This window comes from Pelecanus crispus, chromosome 6 (genome assembly GCF_030463565.1).
Source record: "Pelecanus crispus isolate bPelCri1 chromosome 6, bPelCri1.pri, whole genome shotgun sequence".
In the NCBI taxonomy this organism is placed as follows: Eukaryota; Metazoa; Chordata; class Aves; order Pelecaniformes; family Pelecanidae; genus Pelecanus; species Pelecanus crispus.
This window is the reverse complement of record NC_134648.1, coordinates 29,982,765-30,004,826: the sequence shown is the minus strand read 5'-3', so window position 1 is coordinate 30,004,826 and position 22,062 is coordinate 29,982,765. Positions and strand designations below refer to the sequence as shown.

The following is a 22,062-nucleotide window of genomic DNA, read 5'->3' as shown; positions in this document are numbered from 1 at the left end:
CTTTGCTTCTCCTGCCATGCCTCCTTCCCCATGCGACTCTTAGCCCAGCTCCCTTATTTGTCCTTCAGTTACTTTTTGGATTCTGCTCACAACTGTCTGCGTCCGCTCACTCTTCTGTCTCTATTTTCCTTTTCTCCAACTTCTACAAATTTTCTCTCCCTCCCATTTCCTGTTTTTCCTCCTTTTACTCACAAATCCTACTTCTCCATCCTGTCTTTCTAATATTCCTCACTTTCTCCAAGGGCTCTTCCCTCCTGTTTCCCTAGAAAGGTGCTCTTCTGGCCTTTGTGCTGCCAGGGATCCCCTTCAGGGTCATCCCTTTCCCTACATATGCCTGGTGGGACCCAGAGCTGAGCTCAGGGCATAGCCCCGCTTCTGCTGCCACTGGATTAATGTCCACTAAAGCCAACAGGACTCTTCGTCCTCTCCCAGGACTCTCCCTCTGCAGAGGGAGACAACAGACAGACGACAGAGCAGACGACACTGGAGCTGACCCAAATCTCCTGCCAGGTTCTGCCTCTATCATCATCATGATCCCAAACACTGTCAAGAGCAGGGTGTTGGGCCTTACCTCATGGGCTGTGAACTCGCACTCCCTCTTCCCTCTTTGTTGCCCTCCCCACAGTGTCATTCCCAATCCAGGGCTGGAAGATGAAGGAGAGATAAAGGAAATGTGGTACTTCATTGCAAAGCTTCTGTCCGCCTGCAACGCTCAGAGGTCCCACTGCCACGTTTCCCTGCTTCCACAGTCACTCCTTCAAGTCCCAGTCCTCACCCACCATGAGCCTGCAGACAGAGAGAAGGTGCCTGCGAGCAGCCTTGCTCTTGTCCCTGCAGGCAGGGGCTGAGGCAGGCTGGCAGGACTTGCCCTGGGGCGAAGAGCAGGGTGAAGTGGGTGTTGGGGGCTTTGGGGCTGCTCCTTTCCTAAAGAAATGTGGAGCTAGGCAGTTTGGTGCATAGCTGCGAGCACTTTCATCTTCTTGCTGTGGGCACAAACTGTGTCCCCCTGAGGATTTTCACTCCTTCCACTGGCATGTTTTTCACCTGGTGCTGGGGGTATCTGGTCAGAGACATTAGGAGATGGAGATGTGATTTATGACCAAAGTAGTGCTCCACACTACTGCTTGCCCACTCTCCATTGGGCTTGCTTCGTGTGATTCTCAGTCTTCAGTTTCCTTTGCTTGCTTTCTAGTTTTTCTGGTTTTAATTCTCTCTCTGAGCACCTTAATTTGGCCTCTTGCCTCCTCATTCTTTGGCTTTGCCTTCTCCCAGAGGGTTGGGGCTGGTGCATGTGAGAGGTGGGTTTGCTGCAAGAGCAGAGATCCTGGCTGGCCTGTGTCTGTTCCTTCTGCCTGTTCCTGTGTTCCCTCACATGCTGGGCCTTTCACCCTCTTTTTTTTTCTTTTCCCTTTAGCCCATAGTTGTCCGGCATCACTGGGTACACCGGAGGCGGCAGGAAGGGAAGTGCCGGCAGTGTGGCAAGGTGAGAGGGCATCTCGTGGTTTTTTTTTTTCTCAGCCTGAAGGAAAGCTAAGGGCAAACCAGAGACAAGATCAGGGCTGGGGACCAGGGACATCCCACGGTTCCTGTTTGGTGGCAACAGCCTACAGTAACTCCAAGGCGCGTGCCTTCTTTTGCGCAGTGAAGCAACTACATAAGTGCTTCCCACACAGAGTTGTTTTCCCCCTGGGCCCAATCAATCCTGGAGGAGACTGTCTTCCTGACATGCTTTCCTTGGGCAATAGGGACACCCCTGCAGAGCGCAGTGGCCTCCCTGGTGCCGTGGTGGTGGTTGGGGCTATCTGACAGGGATCCGGAGGGCTCCAGCTGCAGGCACACCCTTTCTGTTAACATCTCTCTTGGTGCTGGGGAAGTCCTGTTGGATGGTACAAAGCTGTGAGGGAATTCCCTAAGCCTCTTTTATCCTTCCCTCTACAGGGTTTCCAGCAGAAGTTTGCCTTCCACAGTAAAGAGATTGTAGCCATCAGCTGTTCATGGTGCAAGCAAGCGGTGAGCAAAGGCCCCATTGAACATCTTACCAGCCTGTTCTGCATCTAATGACCTCTGCTTTCTGCTGGGACCCCCCAGTCTGCTTCTCTGCAGCCTGCCCTTACAGCTTCTCTTACTGGGAGAGGCTGTACTGTGGTAGCTGGGAGCTCCTACGAAAAACTTTCTCCTCACTGCCTTCCCATTACAAAATTCTTGCATGGTTTCCTCCAGCACTCCTTGTACTGGCATGGGGGAGCTGGGAGGAGAAGGTCTCCAGCAAGCTGAGCAGCTGAGTTTTCTGTCTGTCTCTCCTCTACTTCTTCCTCAGTATCACAGCAAAGTGTCGTGTTTCATGCTGCAACACATCGAGGAGCCCTGTTCACTGGGGGCTCACGCTGCTGTTGTTGTTCCTCCCACCTGGATTCTGCGGGTCCGACGGCCCCAGGTAACTCACCTCAGCCCTTGTGGCTCTTTCAGAACTCCTGCTTGCCCAGCAGCTCCTCACGGAGTTTTTGTGTTTGTTTCTTTTCTCTCTAGAATCCACTAAAATCTAGTAAGAAGAAGAAGAGGACATCGTTCAAACGGAAATCCAGCAAAAAGGGGGCCGAGGTAAGAGATGAGGGGACAGGGAATGACCTTGTCTTGGAAGGGCAGAGGGACTGGGCAGTGAGGAGCAGGACTGGGAAACAAGGGGGCTTCGCGGGGTCTGCGCTGGGGTTAAGGAGGGCGAGGTGGTGAGAGGGTGACTGCTGGCAGGGCAAATCCCAGCTGTAAGGCTTACAGGGTGGCTGGGATGTTCTCTTCCTCCCACTCCTGACCGTGTGTGATGCTGGGGCTCAGCTGGAGGTGGGAGTTTGCGTTTTGCCGGCTTTGTTGAAGGACCTGCGGTGTCTCTTGCAGGAAGGGAGGTGGAAACCCTTTGTCATCAAGCCCATGCCGGCTCCTCTCATGAAACCCTTGCTGGTGTTTGTGAACCCCAAGAGTGGTGGGAATCAGGTATGGCCTTGTCCTACATCTCCCTGAGAAGGCAGCTCTATGGGGACATTGCCTTTTGGCTGCTGAGGACTCAGCATAGTTTTGATAATGTCTCAGCTGCAAAAGAGGCAAGGCAACGTCCGCAATGCCAGTTTGCTGCCCGGCAATTCCCACCTAGGCCAGGCTTTGCCTGAGTCCCCCCAGAACGCCGTTGTCTTGGCCTGTCCTCGAGACCAGGTGCCTTCTCTCTGTCCACTGGGAACTCCATGTTCCCTGCTGAAGTCTTTCTTGTCCTCACAGGGAGCCAAGATCATCCAATCCTTCATGTGGTATCTCAACCCACGGCAAGTTTTTGACCTCAGCCAGGGTGGACCCAAGGAGGCGTGAGTACTGATGGGGGCAGCACCCTTCTCTCCCCCATCCCTGCCCCAGAGATTCCTCCCCAGAGCTCTTCCCGTGGCTAGTGGAGGCCTGATGCTCCATACCTGCCTTGGGCAAAGGCACCTCCAACGCGGTCATGCTTTGAGAGGCCTCTCTGGGATACCTTGCGGACAGTCCTGGCCTTACAGTGCTTCCTGCTGGAGGGCTCATCTAATCTTAAGGCTAGTGGCAGAGAGACCAGCTTTAGGGTGACATTCCCAAATCTAGTTCATTATGTTCCATTAATGTTGCGTGCGTCTTGTCTGCTGGCTGCATTTCAGCTTATCTACATGCATGCGGACTGCGGACACCCCGCTATTCCTCTGCAAGGACTGGTGAAGCCAAAGTTACTGTGGCTTTGCCCGCGGCTGTGAATGGCTGTGGCAATGGGGAGGGAGACACAAGTGGCTTTGTCAATGCCATGGGCTCTGCAAGGGCAGGGAGCCCTGCAAGTTGCTGCGTAACACCTTCGGTGCCTCTTCCCTCCCTTCCTTACCCTCTCTTTTCCCTGCAGGCTGGAGCTGTACCGCAAGGTCCACAACCTCCGGATCCTGGCGTGCGGGGGAGACGGCACAGTGAGTCCCCTGGCCCCTTCGTGCCTGCGATATCCTTCGCCCCAGGCCTTTCCAGTGCCACCCACAGCCCTCCTTGCTGTAATCCAGAATGGGGCAAAATGTGCGCACTGTGTCCATGGTCCAGCTGGTGGCACTGGATACAGTGGGTCCCCTCATACACTGCTCCAGGGAGTGCTCATCTGTGGCATGTCTGGATTTGTCGCCCTTTTTGGGAGGCCAGTGTCCTCACTGGGGTTACTGGTATCTCCTGCAGCACCTGTTTGGAGCATTAAAGACTGTGAATAGCCTTGATGGTGGCTAAGGGGACCCCATCTCTGCCCCTCTGCCATCGCTAGTGCTGCCAGTCTCTGAAATAACCATTTCTTTGCACTCTCTTGCTTGAGCAGGTGGGCTGGATACTCTCCATTCTGGACCAGTTACGCCTCAACCCACCTCCTCCTGTGGCCATCCTACCTTTGGGGACAGGGAATGACTTGGCCAGGACGCTGAACTGGGGTGGGGTGAGTGACGGGCAGAATAGCTCACTGCTGACAGAGGGGGGCTGAGCGCTTCAGCTCTGGTTCCAGACATACGGGTGGAGATTTGCACTGGCTGGCTGTTTTGACTTTCCTTAACTACCGGCCAACAAATAAGTGCAGTTTGGATGTTACTGTTCTGACATTTGAATTATTCTGAATTAGGTTATAATATATTAGGACATTAACAAAAGCAATTATTATTTCAAACTTTGGGAGATTTTTAGAAGGAAGATGTATTGTTTTTAAATTTAAAGTCCCACTTTGTTAGCGTTCCAGTAGAATTGGTCTTTTCCGCACCCTTTGCTCTGGGATGTCTTCCCAAAGAAGACAACATCTCTGCAGGATGCAGGTAGGAGACTCATCAAGTCCTGCTCTTCACCAGGGTTACACAGATGAGCCTCTGTCCAAGATCCTGTCGCACGTGGAAGATGGGAACATTGTGCAGCTCGATCGCTGGAACCTCCAAGTGAAGCCAAACCCTGACGCGAACCCTGAGGAGAAGGATGAGGCGGCCGCTGACAAGGTGGGACACTTACTCTCCACGTTCGTTCCCTGCACTGGGGGTCTGTGTTCTCCTTCTCCCACTGGCTCCAGCAGCCCCAGCACCTGGGGCTACAGTGTTGGGCTGGCATTTCCCTGCTCCAATTCCAGTCCTCTCCTCATGGCTCTGACCCATGGCACTCATGGCGAGGTGCGTAGAGATCAGAGCTAAATGTCCACCAGAGGTTTTTAACCATAGCTTGCAACAGATGTAAGCCCAGTCCCCTCTGAGACTGTTTCTTTAGCAGAAACATGGGTGATTGCAGGTATCTTGGAGAGCAGACTATGTCCCCTTGGGGCATGTCTCTTGCCCCTAGGAGCCAGGGTCCATTGTCTCAGGCTGGTAACCCCTGTATTTTCCTGGGGGGAGGGCAAGCCTCTGCTCCCTCAGCCTCGTGAGCACGGTGCCTGGCTCTGCTATAGCCTGACCTCGTCTCTGCCGTGGCCACAGGCTGGCAGCCTCATCTTTGTTCCTCCTTTCCGTTTCAGCTCCCCTTGGATGTCTTTAATAACTATTTCAGCCTTGGCTTTGACGCACGGGTGACGCTGGAGTTCCATGAATCCCGAGGTACGGGGGGGGGTGGCAGGACTGGGGCAGGGTCTGTGGTGACAGGGTGCCCCAGAGGTGGGCCCATAAAATGCTCCTTGGGAAAAGTGAACATGAGATTTCCCCAGGGACGGGGCTGAAGATGAAACCTGAGGAGCAAGGGGAGGCTGCAGAGGGGGAAGAGGGGTGCCTGCATGGGAAGAGAGCTAGGGGCTGCCTCCTGGCTGAGGCTGGCTGGAGAGCCATGTCTGGGGAGAGCTGGCAAGTGAAGTATTTCCATGTGCAGGCCAATGACCTGGACTTTTTTCTCCTTTCCCTAGAGGCCAACCCAGAGAAGTTCAACAGCCGGTTTCGGAATAAAATGTTCTATGCTGGGGTGAGTGTGTGGAGAATATCTGGGCATGCCTTCATAGCAGCCTTAGTGTCAGCTGGAGCACAGGCATGGCCCCAGCTCCTGTCCGCACCCTCAACTCATTCATCTGAGTTACAGGGGCCTTCACGTGCACCCAAGCTGAGCACCCTCCGAAGCTGGAGGGGTGCTGGAGAAAGGCTGCAGCCCTGGGAGTCACAGCTCCTCTTTGGCTGCAAGCGCTGCTGGTGGTACAGCTTGCTCTCTGGCCTGTGGTACAGTTGCTGTCTTGATCTCCTGCCACTATTGTTCTTGTTCTCTGGCTTGCGGACAGTCACCCAGACAGGACCTCCTCGAAGCTGTGGGGAGGCAGGCTGTGCCCCCTGCAGAGGAACGGGAAGCCTTTCCATAGAGTCCCCACACTACTTTGGTCTTTCATTTTGTACCTTGGGCCAGTTACCGCTCCCTGGCTAATTATGCCACCCTCCTGTACCTCATTTCTAGAGCTTTGTGTCTCAGTGTTGTCTTTGTCCATCCCCCGCTCCTCAATATACCTCCCTATCCATGTGGCTGGGTGACCAGTATTTGAGCAGTACTAAAGGCCAAGTGTCACTCTGTACGGTCTTGCATCTCTCTTGTTTGTGTCTCCCCTCCTCTCTGTACAGTTAAACCCAAAGGGGACCCTAGGATCTGTGTAACAGAGGCCATACTGTCTCTCCTCATATCTCTAGATCAGGTCACATCAGCTCTTTTTTATGGTACTTCAGTGCAGCTTGAGACTGAATTTGTCTCTTGTGACTCAAGTCTCTCACAAGAGGAGACCCACGTTGCCAGCTCTTCCCTACAGCTGAGACTGGGCTGGCATGGGAATACTGGGGGGCGTTTCTAAAGGTGCCCTGAGGTTTTGGGTAGGCAAAGTGGCCAGAGGAATGGATCAGGTTGTTTTGGGAGGGGAGAAGAGAGGACTTCTGCCAGTGAATAAGGAAGGCATTTGCTGCTCTCAGCAGCTGAGGTCTGAAGGTCAGTGGCAGGCTTCCTGGCTGACTGTTTTGGTGAACATGTGGGCACTAACGCTGTCTCTTGCCTTGGCAGACTGCTTTCTCCGACTTCCTCACAGGGAGCTCCAAAGACTTAGCGAAGCACGTCAAGTTGGTTGTGAGTATGCAGGGGTGCTCTGGGCCAGGGAGGGAGTTGAGCTGCTGGGGGGTGAGGAGCGGTCCCTTGGCACACTGGATATCTCAGGACTGGGGAGAGGATGTGTTCCTGGGAACATTGGCTTCCCCTGGCTTGGAGGACAGTCACCGTGGGGAGCAGAGGGACATTGTTTCCTCCCAGGTGGGTAGGGTGGGCCAAGCACCCCCTTACAGCAGCCTGAATGCCCCTGTGTTGTCTCCAGTGCGATGGGACAGACCTGACCTCTAAGATCCAGGACCTGAAGCCCCAGTGCCTGGTCTTCCTGAACATCCCCAGGTGAGCAGCCCCAGGACCTGCCCTCATGTGCTGGGCTCCTCACCCCCGTGCCACAGATCCCTGCCCAGGTTTGGGGGGCCTGTCCATGCATTGCTTGCCATCCCTTCACAGGTACTGTGCAGGCACCATGCCCTGGGGCAACCCCGGGGAGCACCATGACTTCGAGCCGCAGCGCCACGATGACGGCTGCATTGAAGTTATTGGCTTCACCATGACATCCCTGGTGAGTTGGTGCTGTTGCCAGTTGTAGCTAGCAATGAGGGGAGCGACTGGTCCCATTGACCAGGCATCGGGCCAGCTCCCCAGCTTCCCTCCTGAGGAGCTGTAGTGCTGGCCTGTGTGACAGTGTCTGCTCTCTGAGATTTAGGCGAGGTGCTGTCATGCCCTGGTCTCTGTGGATCCCTTCCAGAATTTGGTTCACTTGTGGCATCTGGCCGACAATGGGTGCCTCCCCCCATCCACCCCTCAGTCTGTGCTCTGCTCTCACTCTGGACCCTTTCACAGGCTGCCTTGCAGGTCGGTGGCCATGGAGAACGGCTGTGCCAGTGCCGGCAGGTGGTTCTCACCACGTCCAAGGCCATCCCCATGCAGGTGGATGGAGAGCCCTGCAAGCTGGCGGCTTCCTGCATCCACATCTCCCTGCGCAACCAAGCCAACATGGTGCAGAAGACCAAGCGGCGCAACTCCATGCCTCTGCTCAATGAGTAGGTTCCTCAGATCAGTCTGCCACCTCCTCTCCAAAGCAGAAGGGATGGAGGGGGAAGGGATGGGACTGATCCATCACTCCCAGAGGCATTTTGATCCTCTCTCAAGATGGCTCTGGGAAGGGATCAGGTCACAGAAGTATGGCCAGACCCTGATGCTGGAGCAGCTGCTGGTGCCAAGCTCCCCACCCCAGTCTGTGCTCTTGCCTGTTTTGGAGGGGTGAGTGGGATAACAAGTGGGCTGTCACTTTCTGATCCCTTCCCGTTTCCTTCCCCCCTGCACGCAGCCAGCAGCCAGTGCCTGAGCGGCTGCGGATCCGGGTGAGCCGAATCAGCATGCGTGACTATGAGGCACTACACTATGACAAGGAAAAGCTCAAGGAAGCCTGTGAGTGACCAGCTGAATGACCAGGGGGTGGGAGCCGCAGCGCCCTCAGCTCGGCTGTGTGAGGTGTTGGGGATGGGGCATGGGCTGCTCCCTAAGTTGTGTCTGTGCCGTGTCATGCAGCTGTGCCGCTGGGGATCATTGTGGTTCCAGGAGACAGCGACCTGGAGTTGTGTCGGACCCAAATTGAGAGGCTGCAGGAGGTGAGGGTTTGCATGGGAAATGTTCACAGCTGGATGCTGAGGATGGAGGGGCTCAGGGAAGAGATTTCTAAGCCTCCTTGACCTGCATGCTCCTGCTTCTGGTAGCAGGTCACAGTTTGCCTTCACCCCATGGTGGAGGCAGGATCCCAAGCTGGATGACTTGTTGCTCCCTACTCTCTGGCAGCTTCTTTCTCAGTGTTGCTCTTCTGACCTTTCTCTCCAGGCCCAGAGTGTCAGTGGCCCAGAAAAATTATGGGGCAGTGGAAAAAGGCAGCATACATCCTATAGGGCCTATCACCTTCTGGGTGTTTGGGGAGGCCTTTCCTCTGTCCCTTTGTTTGCTGTGCTGTGTTTCTTCAGCCCTCTGTGGGCTCCGTGTTTCCTGGCACAGCTATGCCCCTCCCAGGGTGCCTGGATTAGGGGTACTCCCCCCTCCAGCTCTCTTCATTTGCAAGTACTAACTTTTGTGCTCCTGCCAATGTGCTAGTGCGTGTGTCCGTGACCCGGACATGGGCTGCATAACCCTTGCTCCTGGTGAGCAATGGCTTCTGAGCCCACAGCGTGCCTCCTGGTGCCACACTGCTCAGTCTGATTTTTTCTCTCAGAAGATTGAAGGGACCTTGCTCAGTCCCCAGTTAGCTGCCTCTTGTGCCTGAGGAATCCCATCCAGCATGTGCATAGTGTCCTGCAGGGCTGAGTTGCAGAGCTGCTTGCCCAGGCTGGCATCTGCTCCTTGCTCTGCATGACTATCCCCTGCCCACCTTGTGCCCAGGCACTGGTGAGGACATGCAGACAGGCACAAGGCTAGCAGCTCCTGGGCTCAGAGGGTAGCACTTTCCTATGGCATCAGCCTGATAGACTGATGCCTCTGTAGTCTCTTGCACCTCTAAAGCTGTGCATTGAGGCTGGTGTTCCTCAGTCACCTCGTGGCTTACCTCTTCTCTCTCCTTGGACAACCACTGTGCTCTGGCCTGCAGGGCAGGGACTAGGGACCTTGGCCAGGCAGTGTGTAAAGCCAAATATGGCAGCACATTAAGCAACACCAATGGGATGAGAGAGGGGCTGGGGGGCCGACCAGACAAAGGCTGTAACGGCACACCTTGCCTTTCTGCAGGATTTCCCTCCACAGCCTTCTGCTTTAGAGCACCTGCTCTTTCAGGTGTGTATGGCCTCACTCCGTCCCCTGGGCCCATCTGTCATGTCCAGCATGCCGGTTTCATGGGCTCGTCTTGTGGCACCTCTCTCTCCAGTGAGCTGGTGTGTGTCGGCTCCAGTCTGTCCCATGCTGCTCCCCGTCACTGTGTGCTGTGCCTGTGTTCAAGTTCCCCTTTCCATCCAAGCGCCTGTGGTCCTTCATGTCTGCAGGGACCTCCCAAAGCAGGAGGGACACTCTGGGAAGAGATGGGGAAGCCAAGAGACACGACTTTATCCTCTCTCTTTATATGCAGGAGGGAGATGGAGCCAAACCGAAGACACTGTCATCCCAGAAGCTGTCGCCCAAGTGGTGCTTCCTGGACTGTGAGTATCATCTTCCCCTGGGAGTGCTGACTGTGTCTGAATTTGGAGGAGTGAGGGGACAGATTCTTAGTGACAAGCCTCTGAGAGCCACATGGGACTCGGGACCCATGGGTGTTGGGGGCTTTAAGGCCGAGTGCAGCAGTTTTTTGCCCCAGGCTGTGTCTCTGGCTGCTGACCACAAGTGGAGCGAGGGGCATCTGCTGGTCTCCTGCCCCCAGAGCTGAAGGCAGCTTTGTGGCATGTGTCCCGTTGCTGCGGGACTGCTGGGGCTGCTCTCCTGTGTCATGCAGGCAGGGGGCCACCCTGCTCCAGCACACTGGGAGCAAGGCTCACCGTGAGCATCCCAGTGGTATGGGAGCCGGCTCCCTGCTGGGCTCCAGCTGCTTCTTCCCCCCTGCCTGAAAGTGGCTTTCTTCTATCCCTTTGCCTTCACTGACCAAGAGGCTCCAGAGCTCGTCCTCTGTACCTGGAAGCTGGCCAAGTGTCATGGTTTAGCCCCAGCCAGCAACTAAGCACCAGGCAGCCGCTCGCTCACTCCCCCTACCCAGATGGGATGGGGGAGAGAATCGAAGGAGTAAGAGTGAGAAACACTCCTGGGTTGAGATAAGAACAGTTTAATAATTGAAATAAAGTAAAATAGTAATGATAATAATAACAATATAATAATGGTAATAACAATAATAATATACAAAGCAAGTGATGCACAATGCAATTGCTCACCACCCGCCGACCGATACCCAGACAGTTCCCAAGCAGCAATCGCTGCTTGCTGGCCAACCCCCCCCAGTTTATATACTGAGCATGACGTCATATGGTATGGAATAGCCCTTTGGTCAGTTTGGATCAACTATTCTGGCTGTGCCCCCTCCCAGTTTCTTGTGCACCTGGCAGAGCATGGGAAGCTGAAAAGTCCTTGACTAGCATAAGCAGTACTGAGCAACAACTAAAAACATCAGCGTGTTATCAACATTCTTCTCCTACTAAATCCAAAACACAGCACTATGCCTGCTACTAGGAAGAAAATTAACTCTATCCCAGCCGAAACCAGGACACCAAGAGAAATGAGTGCTGGTGGCACTTCCTCTCCCTGACTTCCCAGTAGCAGGGCATAAAGCATAGCAGAGCACAGCCGTGGGTTGCAAAGCGGGCTTGGGAAGCCTCGTGCTGGGCAGACAGGATGCGGCTTCTCCCTTCGGGGTTCCAGCCCTGCATGTGGGACTGCTGGCGCTGCTGCTCCCAGGTGTCACTACCAGGACTGCTGTACCAGGACCTCTTTCCCTCTTCCTGCCAGTCTCCCAGCAGCAGGTTTTGGGCTCAGGAAAATGTGTCAGGAAGGAGGCCAGAGGCTCATTCAAGATGGCACAGGCTCATTCAAGTGGCTGAATTACAGGCCTTCAGCAGCAGCTCCCTGGCTGTAAATCTCCAGCCAGGACAGGATAAACGGAGCTCTTTCACTCATCTGCTCTGGCGCGTCCCCACTCTGTTTGTGGAGAGAATTCCCCAGGTCCCCAAGGGTCCCACCACAGCAACCTTGCCTGGGCAGGCACCAGCAGCATGGTGGAACACAGGGGAGGTGCCACCCAATTGTGTGGGGACCCAATTGTCCTGGTACTGTGCTCTTGTTTGTCCTGCTCTCCCCTGGTGATGCTGTAAATCCCCAGTCTCTCCCTGCTCCCTTGGGAGTGGTGGCTGCATGAGTCTGACTCCAGCACAGCCGCTTGCTCTGTTGGTGTTGAAGGAGCTCCTCTCCTGCTCTAGAGATCTCTCCTCTAAGGAAGAGGAATGAGCAGAGGGATGCACTTGGACAAGCTGCTGCCAGCAACAGGCTGGAGGCTGGTTTGAAGCTCTCTCCTGCTGCCCTAGGAGACAGGGGCTTGGATCTACAGCTGGTGGTGGCACACTCCATTCTGTCTGGCAGTCACAAGCTCTGACATGGCCTCGTGGTGGTCCTTGGGACCTTACTCAGTCAAGTCAGCGGGAGGCTGCGCTCCCTCTTCTCCCAGCCCTGCTTAGTGCCCCCATGCACAAGGTGCACCATGTTAAATTGGAATAGTTCCTCACCTGGTGCAAGTGAATGCTGAGACATGCGCTGCACAGCCCTGAGCTTCATCTGCTCAGGCTAATGCTGGAGCACCCAAAAGCCCCCAGAAAGGCCACAGCGTCAGCCAGGTATGTTCTTGCCTTCCCTGTGACTCCCTGCCAGGAGTCATTGAGGAGGAGGTAGCAAGCAAAGGCATGTTGCACAGGGGCATGGTGGTCTGTAGGCCCAAGAGGCTGCCTCTCGGGTAAAGAGAACAGCAGGTTCCCAAAGGGAGGGAGCTGCTCCTGGTCAGGGGGGCTGTTTGCTTTGCTGTGCCCCTCTGTGCAGGCTACGAAGTGGCTAGATAGTTCACTACCTCTCGGTGGCAGAAAGTGGCTGTCTCCCACATCCCACACCAAGAATCACTCTGTCTTGCTCTGTCCCTGTCTTACAGCAACCACAGCTGATCGGTTCTACAGGATAGACCGCGCACAGGTGAGTGTGGCCTCATCCTCTGCCATTGTCCCCCTGGCATCTACTGGGAAGGTGCTTGAGTGTCCTGCATTCAGGTGGACCGACAGGCAGGCTCAGCCTCGGGGACATGCAGGGCACACCACTGCCCGGCCCTGTGGCATCCCCCAAGGGATGGTGTGACTGGCCTGGCCCAGGACCTGCCCCAGCACCTCCAGGTTCCCATGGAAAGGGAGGAAGCGTGGGTGGGAGCACAGAGACTTGGGTTAGAAGCTGCCTGCAGAACCCTACAGTGGAGCAGGAAAGGAATAGCAATGTAGCAAGGCTGGCCAGGCACCCCTGACTGGGGTCATCTTAGCCAGCATTAAATACTTTCCCTAATGATCTGGAGAGGGGGACATGGAGATGAGGTGTATGGGTCAGCTGCTAGGTTGAGAGGAGATGGGAAGCCTGAGAAGGACAAGGAGATGCGGAGGCTTCCCAGGCATAGGTCCCAGGACTCTTTGAGCCACCATCACTCTGCTGAGCAAGTGGGTGGGCTACAAGGCATGGCATGTGAGGGGATGGGAGGTGGAGCTATGAAGAAGTAGGTCTTGCTTATGAGGAGGCTGATTTGTGTCTTTCAGGAGCACCTCAACTATGTGACAGAGATCTCTCAGGATGAACTCTATGTGCTGGACCCAGAGCTGGTGATCACCCAGACCGTGGGCACCTCTCCTGCCATGCCTGACCTTGTTGACTCGTCTGCCACACCCACAGGGCACCATTTCGCATTCCCCTCCTCTTCTTCCTCTCCACCCTCCTCTCCTGCCCCCAGGTAAGTCTGGGGTGGGAGAGAATGGGGTGCTGGACCTCAGGAAGGATGGGCAGTGATGGAGGAGCCAGGGTTGGCTTCACTGCATTGATCTCTGGGCCAGATTACAGGGGGCTCTGAGGAGGCAAGCAGGATTTCAATGCTGAGTTAGACCAAGCAGTGAAATGCTGTCCCATCCTCCATGCTCCCCAGCCAGTGCTGCTGGAGGCGGCGGGACATCACCAGGTAGCTCAGCCATGAGGTCAAGCTCCAGCGCCTGGCCCATGGAGCAAAGGGCATGGGTGTCTATTGGCACAAGTCAGGCTGGCCTCGGGTACAGGTGAGCAACAGAGCTGGGAGCAGTAGAAATGGGAGTGGGGATGGGGAAGAACCCAGATGGGGGAAGAAGCAGATGGCATGACCAAAGAGCAGCAAAGTCCCTTGGCCTGCCTCTGCTCCTGCCTGCTGGAGGAGTGCCACGGGCAGGCTTCTCCACAGCCATCCCTTCACCCACCGTGTGCTCTTTTGGGTGATCTGCTGCCAGGACTGGCAGGGTTGGTTATGCCTTTTCTTCTTCCCTTCCAGCGCTGAGCCTGAGTGCTGCCTCCCGCACAAAGGTGAGTTCTGTCCCACCCCCTGTCGCACCTTCTCTCAGGTCCTGCTGTTTTGGGTCCCCGCCACGGTTTTTTTGGCCTATCCTTTCCCTGGCATGCAGGCAGGAGCCCTGCTGTCTGTGTGCTAGGTGGGACCACAGGGCCCCTCAGGTGGGTGACCCCAGAGGTGAGCAGGAGAGACCTGACAGTGATTTGTGGAGAGGCCTGGCCAGGTACCTTCCCAACTCCACTGTGCAGGAAATGGCATGGTGTAGGGGTTAATCCCCCACCTGCGGAGCCGAGTGCTGTGGGCTGGGTTGGGGGGCTGTCCCTGCCAGGCAGTGGCGGGAGCTCTGGAGGTGGGAGCACAAAGTCAGGGGCCTCGCCAAGCTGAGAAAATGGAAAGAGTTTCCTGGAGCTTGAGTGGAGCCCAGTGCCTGGAAGTGTGAGTCATGGGTGAGAGGCGTCTCGGCTGCTGGCTGACGCCCAGGAGATCTGCTCCCCACTTCCATCGCAGGTCATCCTGCCTATGGGCAAAGACTACTCCCCCTGCACGCGCACCTCCCTGGGGCTGAGGTCTGGCTGCACCCCCAGCTACGTGGGGTCTCCCTCCATCCCCTGGCTTGTCCCTTATATGCCTGAAGGTGGGGGAGCCATGTAAAACCAGTCTGACCAAGGGGTTAGCACCTGGAGGAGCTCCAGCTGACTGCTGAGCCTCCGGTGCCCAACTGTCGGCTCCCCAGTTAGATAAGTGGCATTACAGCTTGGCTTTTCTGACCCCGACCCATCTCCCTTCTTTGCAGACGACCTTCTGATAGAGGCTGCCAAGAGCGGCAACTTCAGCAAGGTAGGTGCTCCCGCTGCCTGCTGCGATAGCAGCCAGGGCTGGCTCTGGGTGCTTGCTCCGCAGCCTGCTCAGCTGGCATCCCCCTCGGGCTGTGGGAAGCCCTGCCAGCCGCACTCAGGGATTGCCCTCGAGCAGCTCCTGTCAAGGGCCTTCCTCCAAGAGCAGTGGCTGGAAACCAGGCAGGCTCCTGGCAAGAAGCCTTGTTCCTCGGCTGGGGGACATGGAGGGAAGGGACTTGGCAGTGTGGCTGAGCTGGACAGAGCTCCCCACCAGGTCCCAAATATCCATACAACCTGCTGAGCACCCCAGGGACACAGTTCTGGGGCTTGGGGCTTGGAGCTGGGAAAGGCAACTCATCGCAAGCAATCTGGCAATCCTGTAGTTCCAAGAGCTGCACCGGGCTGGAAGAGACCTGATGGTGCGAGACTCCTCGGGCCAGACCGTCCTCCACCATGCCGTGAAATCAGGGAGCAAGGACATCGTCAAATACATCATTGAGAACGGTGAGCTGGGGCCAGAGTGCCACCCTTAAGCAAAGGAACCTGGCAGCTGTAAAAGCCCAACCCTCTGCTTGGAAGGCGTGATCCTGGGCTTAGATCCCTTCCCTCCTGGTTTGCTACATCCTCCTGGCATATGGGCTTTCCCTGGCATCTGTCTGCCAGTACTGGGGTGCCCCCATGGCTATTACCGTGTCCTGGCAGGGACCAGCATGTCTCTGGGAAACGTTTCTCAGTGTCCTGCTTCTGCCTTCAGGGCAGCTGACCTGTTGTTTTTGGCAGCTCCCACTGAAATAGAGGCTGCTTTATTTTTATTTAGGTATTTCTTTGTAATGAGTCCACAACAACTCTTCTTCCCTGGTCTCAGCTGGGCTCAGATGCCATTGCTGGCCTGAGTGCTTTGAAGCCAGGACCTTGGCGCAGGCAGCATGGACAGAAATAGCAGCCCCTGTGGAAAGACGCAGGGTGCGACTGGGGAGGGATTAGGTGGGTCCGTCTGCCCCGCAGCCAGGTCTCACTCACCCTACACTGTCTTTCTCTCCACAGCCCCTTCAGAAATCCTTGATGCCACGGAGGAGGAGAAGTAAGTTGCTGACTGACTTGCATTACCTATTGGCCAGACCCTCTGCGAGGTGACCAGTTGTCTGGGCACTTATCAGCTGTCCTCACTGTAATTACCAGCCATGGTTCCCAGTCCACTCTGGACTGACTGTCCCCAAGCAGCACCTCCTCCTCTGCCAGGGCTGCCTGCACAAGCATGCAACCCGCCGTGAGCTCCTGCTGCAGTCAGATAGCTGTCCTTCACTGCCACCTGCACATGCTGCTTTGTCCCCGTTTGGGGGGGACATCTCACATCTCCCGCTTTCTCCTCCCCAGTGGCGAAACCAGCTTGCACCAGGCTGCAGCCTTACGCCAGCGCACTATCTGCCACTACATTGTGGAGGCCGGGGCCTCGCTCATGAAGACGGACCTGCAGGTGACGGCGGGAGGGCTGGCAGTGAGGCTTCCTGGGGGTACCAGGGGGCTGGCAAGAGCTGGGCCAGCAGGAGCCCCTTGCTCGGGTGCTTTGGCTGGGGTCTTTGCCAGCCAGAGAGGAGCTGATGTGAAGCATCCATGCCCAGTGGAGCCCAGCTGCAGAGGGGTTAAATCCCTCTCCTCCCTGCACTTCTCTCCCTGTTGTTTTATTAAATTAGAAGCGAGGGGCTGGAATGTCTCATCCCTGTCTCCCCCTTCCCACCCTCCGGGGTCAGAGCAAGGACATTCTTGCTGCAAGCTCCCTCCCAACTGCAGGGCTCCCCCCACTCTCCCCCGCAGGCAGCCGTGATGGGGGGCACTGGGAGCTCCTCTCGGCGGGTGAAGCCGGCGCGTGGGGAGCAGGAGCAGGCAGTGGCAGCCCTTTGCCTTGCATGCAGAGTTAATTGAGACGTGCCTTGGTGCCGGGGAGTTGTGCCAGCCCCGGCAGAGGAGTCACGGGAATGGGGCTTTTGGTGCGGGAGGCTCCTGAGACTGGCGGGCAGCAGCAGGGACATGGTCGCATGTGTCTGGTGGAGGCTTGTGGTGATGGGCTGTAGCAGAGGAGTTGTAGTAACGAGCTGAGAAGCTGCAGTCTGTGGGTCTGGGACACAGGAGTCCGGCTGAGGGGTGCAAACTTGCTGGGGCCAGTGGAGCTTGGGGGCTGCCTCAGACAATGCGCAGCCCCATTGCCAGCTGCCAGGGAGATGCTGTACAGACAATCTCTGGCTCCCCATTGCTGCTCCTTGGTCCTGGCCAAGGCTTGGGCCTTGCACAGCACCCAAAGAGGGGCTGGCCTGGCTGGAGACTCAGCCGGCAGAGGCAAGGGGAGAGGGCAGCTCTGGGGGCGCGGCCCCTCTGCCCCCAGCCCCCTCACCTGCCTGAAGGAGGGGAGCAGCCCCCAACCTGTCAGCAGAAAAGGGAGCCCCGCACAGGCATGATGGCTGCCCCGGGGAACGGGGCTTGCACATGCCTGTGCAAACACGTGTGCAGGTTTGTAGCTGTCTGGGGACCCCTCTGCGCTGCTGCGCTGACCTCGCGTGGGCCCTGGGTCACAGCCTGCCTGCACAGGCACGAACCCACCTTGTTAGAAGCCCCAGCGTCAGACCCACGGGTTCAGAGCGGGCCGATCCTGCACCCTGCAGCGGTGAGGGAGGCTGAGCCTTATCGGTTGGCGTGCCTCAGCCCGGCTGGGCAGAGGGGCCCTGGCAGCTCCGGTTTCAGGCTGCAGGCAGGCAGCATTGCAGTGGGGCTTCTGCAGAGGGACGGGAAAGAAACTCAATTCCTCCTCTGGTCTTTCCCCCGCTTTGTTAAATGAGCACTTGCGTTCAGGGGCTGTGGAGATGAGGCCCTGGAGGAGAGCTGGCACCAAAGCACAGAGCGGTCTCCCTAGCCCTGCCTGCGTGTGTTGGGGGGGATGTGTGCAGGACCGTGGGGTGTGCCAGGGTCTTGGGGTGCATATGCAAAAGAGGGGGTTTCTTGGTGCATCGCACCTCTCCACAGCCATGCATAGGTGGGCGTTTGTCCACAGCCACGTCCAGGCCCGGCGGAGGCTCCATGCATCTGGCCATTGTTCCTGCTGGAGAAATACGGCTGTGGGTTGCCCTGGAGGCCCCAGACCCTGCCGCAGCCGCCCGTGCCCCGCTGCGCACCAGGGGACGAGCCAGGCAGGCTGGGCATCCCTTCCGGGGCCGGTTTTCAATGGCAGCGGCAGAGCGCCAGGTTTCCGCGGCCTTTCTCAGCGGCACAGCAGAGCCCAGGCGCTTGGCGAGGAGGAGCGAGGAGCAGGGGGAAGAAAGGGGGAGAGGAGACGGAGCTGGGAGCTGTTAACAGATTTGCTTTTTATGGAGTGCGGGAGTTCATTAGTGGACACAGTCCAGATGGCTGCAATAAGCTGGTGAAATGTGATCCTCCTCCGGGAATGGGAGCGCTAGCCAGGCAGCGAGAGGGAAGGGGGGTTGGTATTCCCGGGCATTCCCCAGACATACCCTTCATTCCTCACCCTCTCCTGCCTGCCTCCCCAGCGCCGGGGAAGAGCAGGTCACGGGGACCAACCTTTGTCTCCTCTCAGGGGGCCGGTGATGCACAGGGATGGTCTCTGTCCTGGCCCGCACGTGGGGCCAGTGGCCCTTCAGGGGACAGCTTCTAGCCCTGCAGCAAAGTCGGGCTCCTCGGGAGCACCTGGGCATTTGGCTCCCACTCACCTTGGGGCTCGGCTGCAGGCTCTGCTGGACCCAGCTGCAGCCACCTTTTCAGTGGGGGAATGGGGGCACCTTTTGGTGCCGAGGCAGTGTTTAGGCAGCGCTCAGTGCTCTGACATCTTTTGCCTCCCCTATGCAGGGAGACACCCCCAAGCACCGGGCTGAGAAAGCCAATGACCCTGACTTAGCTGCCTACCTCGAGAACCGACAGCACTACCAGATGATCCAGCGGGAAGACCAGGAGACAGCTGTGTAGTGCTCGGCGTGCCTTAGCCCAAGCCAGCTCAGGCAGGACAAGAAGAGGACAATGGCAACTGGCAGAGTTGTGAGTCTGGCCCAGCCCTCCCTAGATGTCAACCTGGTCCCTGGAGGAGACAGCGTCAGCGGAGCCCTGCCCCAGGCTGGGCTGGGACTCTGTTTGTGAGGACAGTGGGTATTTGGGACTTGAAGCCTGGCTCTTTGTGTGTGTTACCCCTTCACCCCTCATCCACCATGTTCCCTGCCCTGGATGGGCTCCATCCTGCAGCCCTGTTGGGGCAGGCCAGGCTGAAGCCCCGGGTCACCCTTGTGCACGGGAATGGTGCCAGCGTCCCCTCCGCAGGCTCCTACCTATGATCCTTGTGGGATATCATTGTTTGCCCCCTCTCCCTGCCGGCAATGCCCCTCCTTTAGATGCTTGGCTAGGTTCATGTCCTGTTCCTCCTCTCCTGTCTGGCACAGCCGCAGGAGGCACAGGCTGTGCGGGCAGACAGCAGAAGCCATGAGCCTCAGACCTTGCCCCAGGGGAAGCACCATGACTTTACTGCCTCTGCCTCCTCGTCCCTCCTGTTGGTTCGGGGCTGCCCCAGGTCTCTGTGTTGCTCTGCTGGGGCCTTCTGTGGCAGGAGGGAAGTCCCTGGCGCACCCAGCCTTTCCTCAGAGCACCTGGGGCTGGCGCAGCTGGAAGCAGGGCAGCCGCTGTCCCCCCAGTTGCCTTAAGTGCTCAGCCAGTTGGCAGTCTGGCCCAGTGCAGGGATGGCATGGAGGAAGGCTACCGAGCCCTCCCACCGTCCTTCCCTCCACAGGGCTGGGTGGGGCAGCCTGCACTCCTGGTGTCTGCTGGGCATCTCTTTGTGAGCCTGCTGCAGCACGTAGCCATGGTGGAGAGCTGTGCTTGGCCTGGGCAGTGGCTGCAGTGGAGCCCATTATATTTCCAAAATGCTGGCTTGGATCCAGCTGCCCTCACTGCTTCGGCTCCCCCCCCGCCGATGCTAGATGTTACACTGGGCTGGAGGGGCAGTGCTGGGGTCAGTGCTGCTCTCAGGGATTCCCCCCATGCCCCGCCCCCCCCCCCAACCTGTCAACACGCATCCTCTCAGTCTGAATCCTGCCATCCCCCCAAGATGGGCACAGGGCTTTGCAGGGAAAACTTGGGAGCTCACCCAGCCCAGATGCAAGCTCCCTGGGCAGGCCACCAGCTTACCCTCTCCAATTTTAGCAGAAAGAGGGATTTGGATGCATAGGAAGCACCAGGGCTCCCAGCCCTGAGTCACGCCTGCAATGGGATGGCATTTCACTTACCACCTGCCATGGGGCACGAGGCACCACAACCCATCTCCCCTGCAGGTGCTGTGGGTGCTGAGCACCCGCAGAGGCATCAAGCCAGCCCTTCAGCAAGGCTTTTGCAGCACTGACAGTCTCTGGGACCAGGAGGTGCCAGCAGAGGAGGAGAGCTGATGGCTCTGAGCCTTGCAGACCTGCCTGGCACCTTCAGGTGGGTGGTGGTTGCAAAGCAGGTTGCTGCTCGCAGCTTGGGTCCCAGGAGAGGATGCTGCTGCCGCGTGGGGTCTGTGCGGTCCCACCTGCACTCACACCCAGCTGTGCCCGCTGAGTAGTGCTGGGTGGCACCGTTCAAATCTCTCCTAATGCCAATACCAAAAAAAGGGTATGAAGATACCGCAGAGAACCAGAATACCCTTCAGGCTTTCTGGCCAGGGGGCAGAGTTCCCATGGAGGACGGGGGATGCTGTGGTGGGGAGCAGAGGCACAGGGCAGTGCAGAGTGCCAGGGGCCAGTGGCAGTATTGACAACAGCAATGGCATCCTGACGAGTTCGGAGCTGGGATGCTCCCACAGCACCCGGAGTTCCCATCAGCACTGCTCGCTGGCCATGGACAGACAAGGCACTGTCATCTTCTCAAAGGTGCAAACTGCTGCCCCCCAGCCAGGATGCCCAGCCCGTCCCCCAGGCGTTTACAGCCCCAGTTTCCCCCTTTCTCCCTGGTTTTGTATCTTCCCTTACAGTTTTTGTACAGGTAGTTGAGAGACACACTGTCCCCCTTCCCGCCTGGCCCCTCCATGCGCGCGTGAGCTGAGTTGCTGTGCAATTCCAAGCCTGGCTTGTATTTCGGCAAAGGCGGAGGGGGTGTTGGTTGCCCTGCCCGCAGAGGGCAGGGGTTCTGTGCAATACCTGGATCTGTGTTTCCTAGATGCTGTTGTAGGACTGTATTTTTGTAACTTTGTGAGGGTGCGAGCTCCAGCAGGCCAAGGGCCTGGCGTGAGCCTGCGTTCCTGTTGCTTTTCAACTTGGACAGTTTGGATGTTGTTGTTTCTTGCCATTGAAATAAAGAAATGGATGTTTTAGCTCCTGTCTCCAGCTGCATCCGTGAGAATGCAATGGGCACTGCATGAGTGACACCCCTTGAGGTTGTACCTGCCCCCATCCTAACTGTGGTTACTCTGAGTGTTCCCTGCTGGGCCGGGTCCTTGCCTGCTTCCCTGCACAGCATGCTTCTGGGACAGTTGCTGGATACAGTGACTTTGTCCTGAAGGACCTTCTCCCCTAGTCTGTGGCATACATGGATGATCAGTGACACATGGAACAGGGAGAAAACGCGCTGCCATCCCAAGTGATCCAGAAAGGCTTGGAAGTGTGAATCAGGATCCGGCAGCCTGCTGTTCCTCCCTGGGGCAGGAGGCGGCAGCCCCGGCGGCAGGCCTGCCCTGCCCTTTGCAGCCGCACAGCTATCAGTGGGTACTACAGCAGCATGCAGCCTCCAGATTTCAAAACATTTGTCAGCCCTTTTTTTGTGGTGAGCTGTCCCCAGCCATACTGCTCTGTGGGGAACAAGCCTGCTTGGAGGCTCTTCCTGTTCATTCCCAGCTCGAGAGAGGAGCGTTGGGGTCCTGCTTCCAGGGCTGAGCACTGGGGCTGCAACATCGAGGGCTGGGATATCGAGGGCTGGGATTATCTCCGGCGGGAGGACTGCTCTCCGATTGCAAAAGCGGGGGATTAGGGACGCTTCTGCTTCTAGCCCCAGACTCATAAGGATGACTGTGGCCAATGCCATCTCTCCTGCAGAGTTTCCTTTGCAAAAGGGAGGTAATTGCTCCAGCCAACAGTGTGCTGGTGAGGGAGCTGGGGATGGACACAGTGGGTGATGGGGAGCTATACTTAT

The 22,062-nt window shown here is 57.1% G+C and overlaps 1 protein-coding gene across 3 annotated transcripts in view; it reads left to right on the top strand.

Annotated features, from left to right (window-relative positions):
• Window positions 1-18,889, top strand: part of DGKZ (diacylglycerol kinase zeta) — a 43,491-nt gene extending 24,602 nt beyond the window's left edge. For 2 of the 3 annotated variants that reach the window (XM_075712007.1, XM_075712006.1), the window contains exons 6-31: window positions 1,415-1,483; window positions 1,939-2,010; window positions 2,318-2,434; window positions 2,527-2,598; window positions 2,890-2,985; window positions 3,265-3,347; window positions 3,899-3,959; window positions 4,346-4,459; window positions 4,860-5,000; window positions 5,507-5,585; window positions 5,885-5,940; window positions 7,006-7,068; window positions 7,310-7,383; window positions 7,495-7,606; window positions 7,888-8,087; window positions 8,375-8,475; window positions 8,596-8,675; window positions 10,124-10,193; window positions 12,668-12,708; window positions 13,311-13,501; window positions 14,063-14,094; window positions 14,874-14,917; window positions 15,300-15,420; window positions 15,961-15,997; window positions 16,291-16,390; window positions 18,766-18,889. In XM_075712007.1, the coding sequence (XP_075568122.1) occupies window positions 1,415-1,483; window positions 1,939-2,010; window positions 2,318-2,434; window positions 2,527-2,598; window positions 2,890-2,985; window positions 3,265-3,347; window positions 3,899-3,959; window positions 4,346-4,459; window positions 4,860-5,000; window positions 5,507-5,585; window positions 5,885-5,940; window positions 7,006-7,068; window positions 7,310-7,383; window positions 7,495-7,606; window positions 7,888-8,087; window positions 8,375-8,475; window positions 8,596-8,675; window positions 10,124-10,193; window positions 12,668-12,708; window positions 13,311-13,501; window positions 14,063-14,094; window positions 14,874-14,917; window positions 15,300-15,420; window positions 15,961-15,997; window positions 16,291-16,390; window positions 18,766-18,882 (2,343 nt within the window). In that variant the 3' untranslated portion in view covers window positions 18,883-18,889. Of the gene's footprint in view, window positions 1-1,414; window positions 1,484-1,938; window positions 2,011-2,317; window positions 2,435-2,526; window positions 2,599-2,889; window positions 2,986-3,264; window positions 3,348-3,898; window positions 3,960-4,345; window positions 4,460-4,859; window positions 5,001-5,506; window positions 5,586-5,884; window positions 5,941-7,005; window positions 7,069-7,309; window positions 7,384-7,494; window positions 7,607-7,887; window positions 8,088-8,374; window positions 8,476-8,595; window positions 8,676-9,789; window positions 9,835-10,123; window positions 10,194-12,667; window positions 12,709-13,310; window positions 13,502-14,062; window positions 14,095-14,873; window positions 14,918-15,299; window positions 15,421-15,960; window positions 15,998-16,290; window positions 16,391-18,765 lie in introns of all 3 variants that reach the window. The other variant, XM_075712005.1, reaches the window with a different exon arrangement.
• Window positions 18,890-22,062: the final 3,173 nt, after the last annotated feature.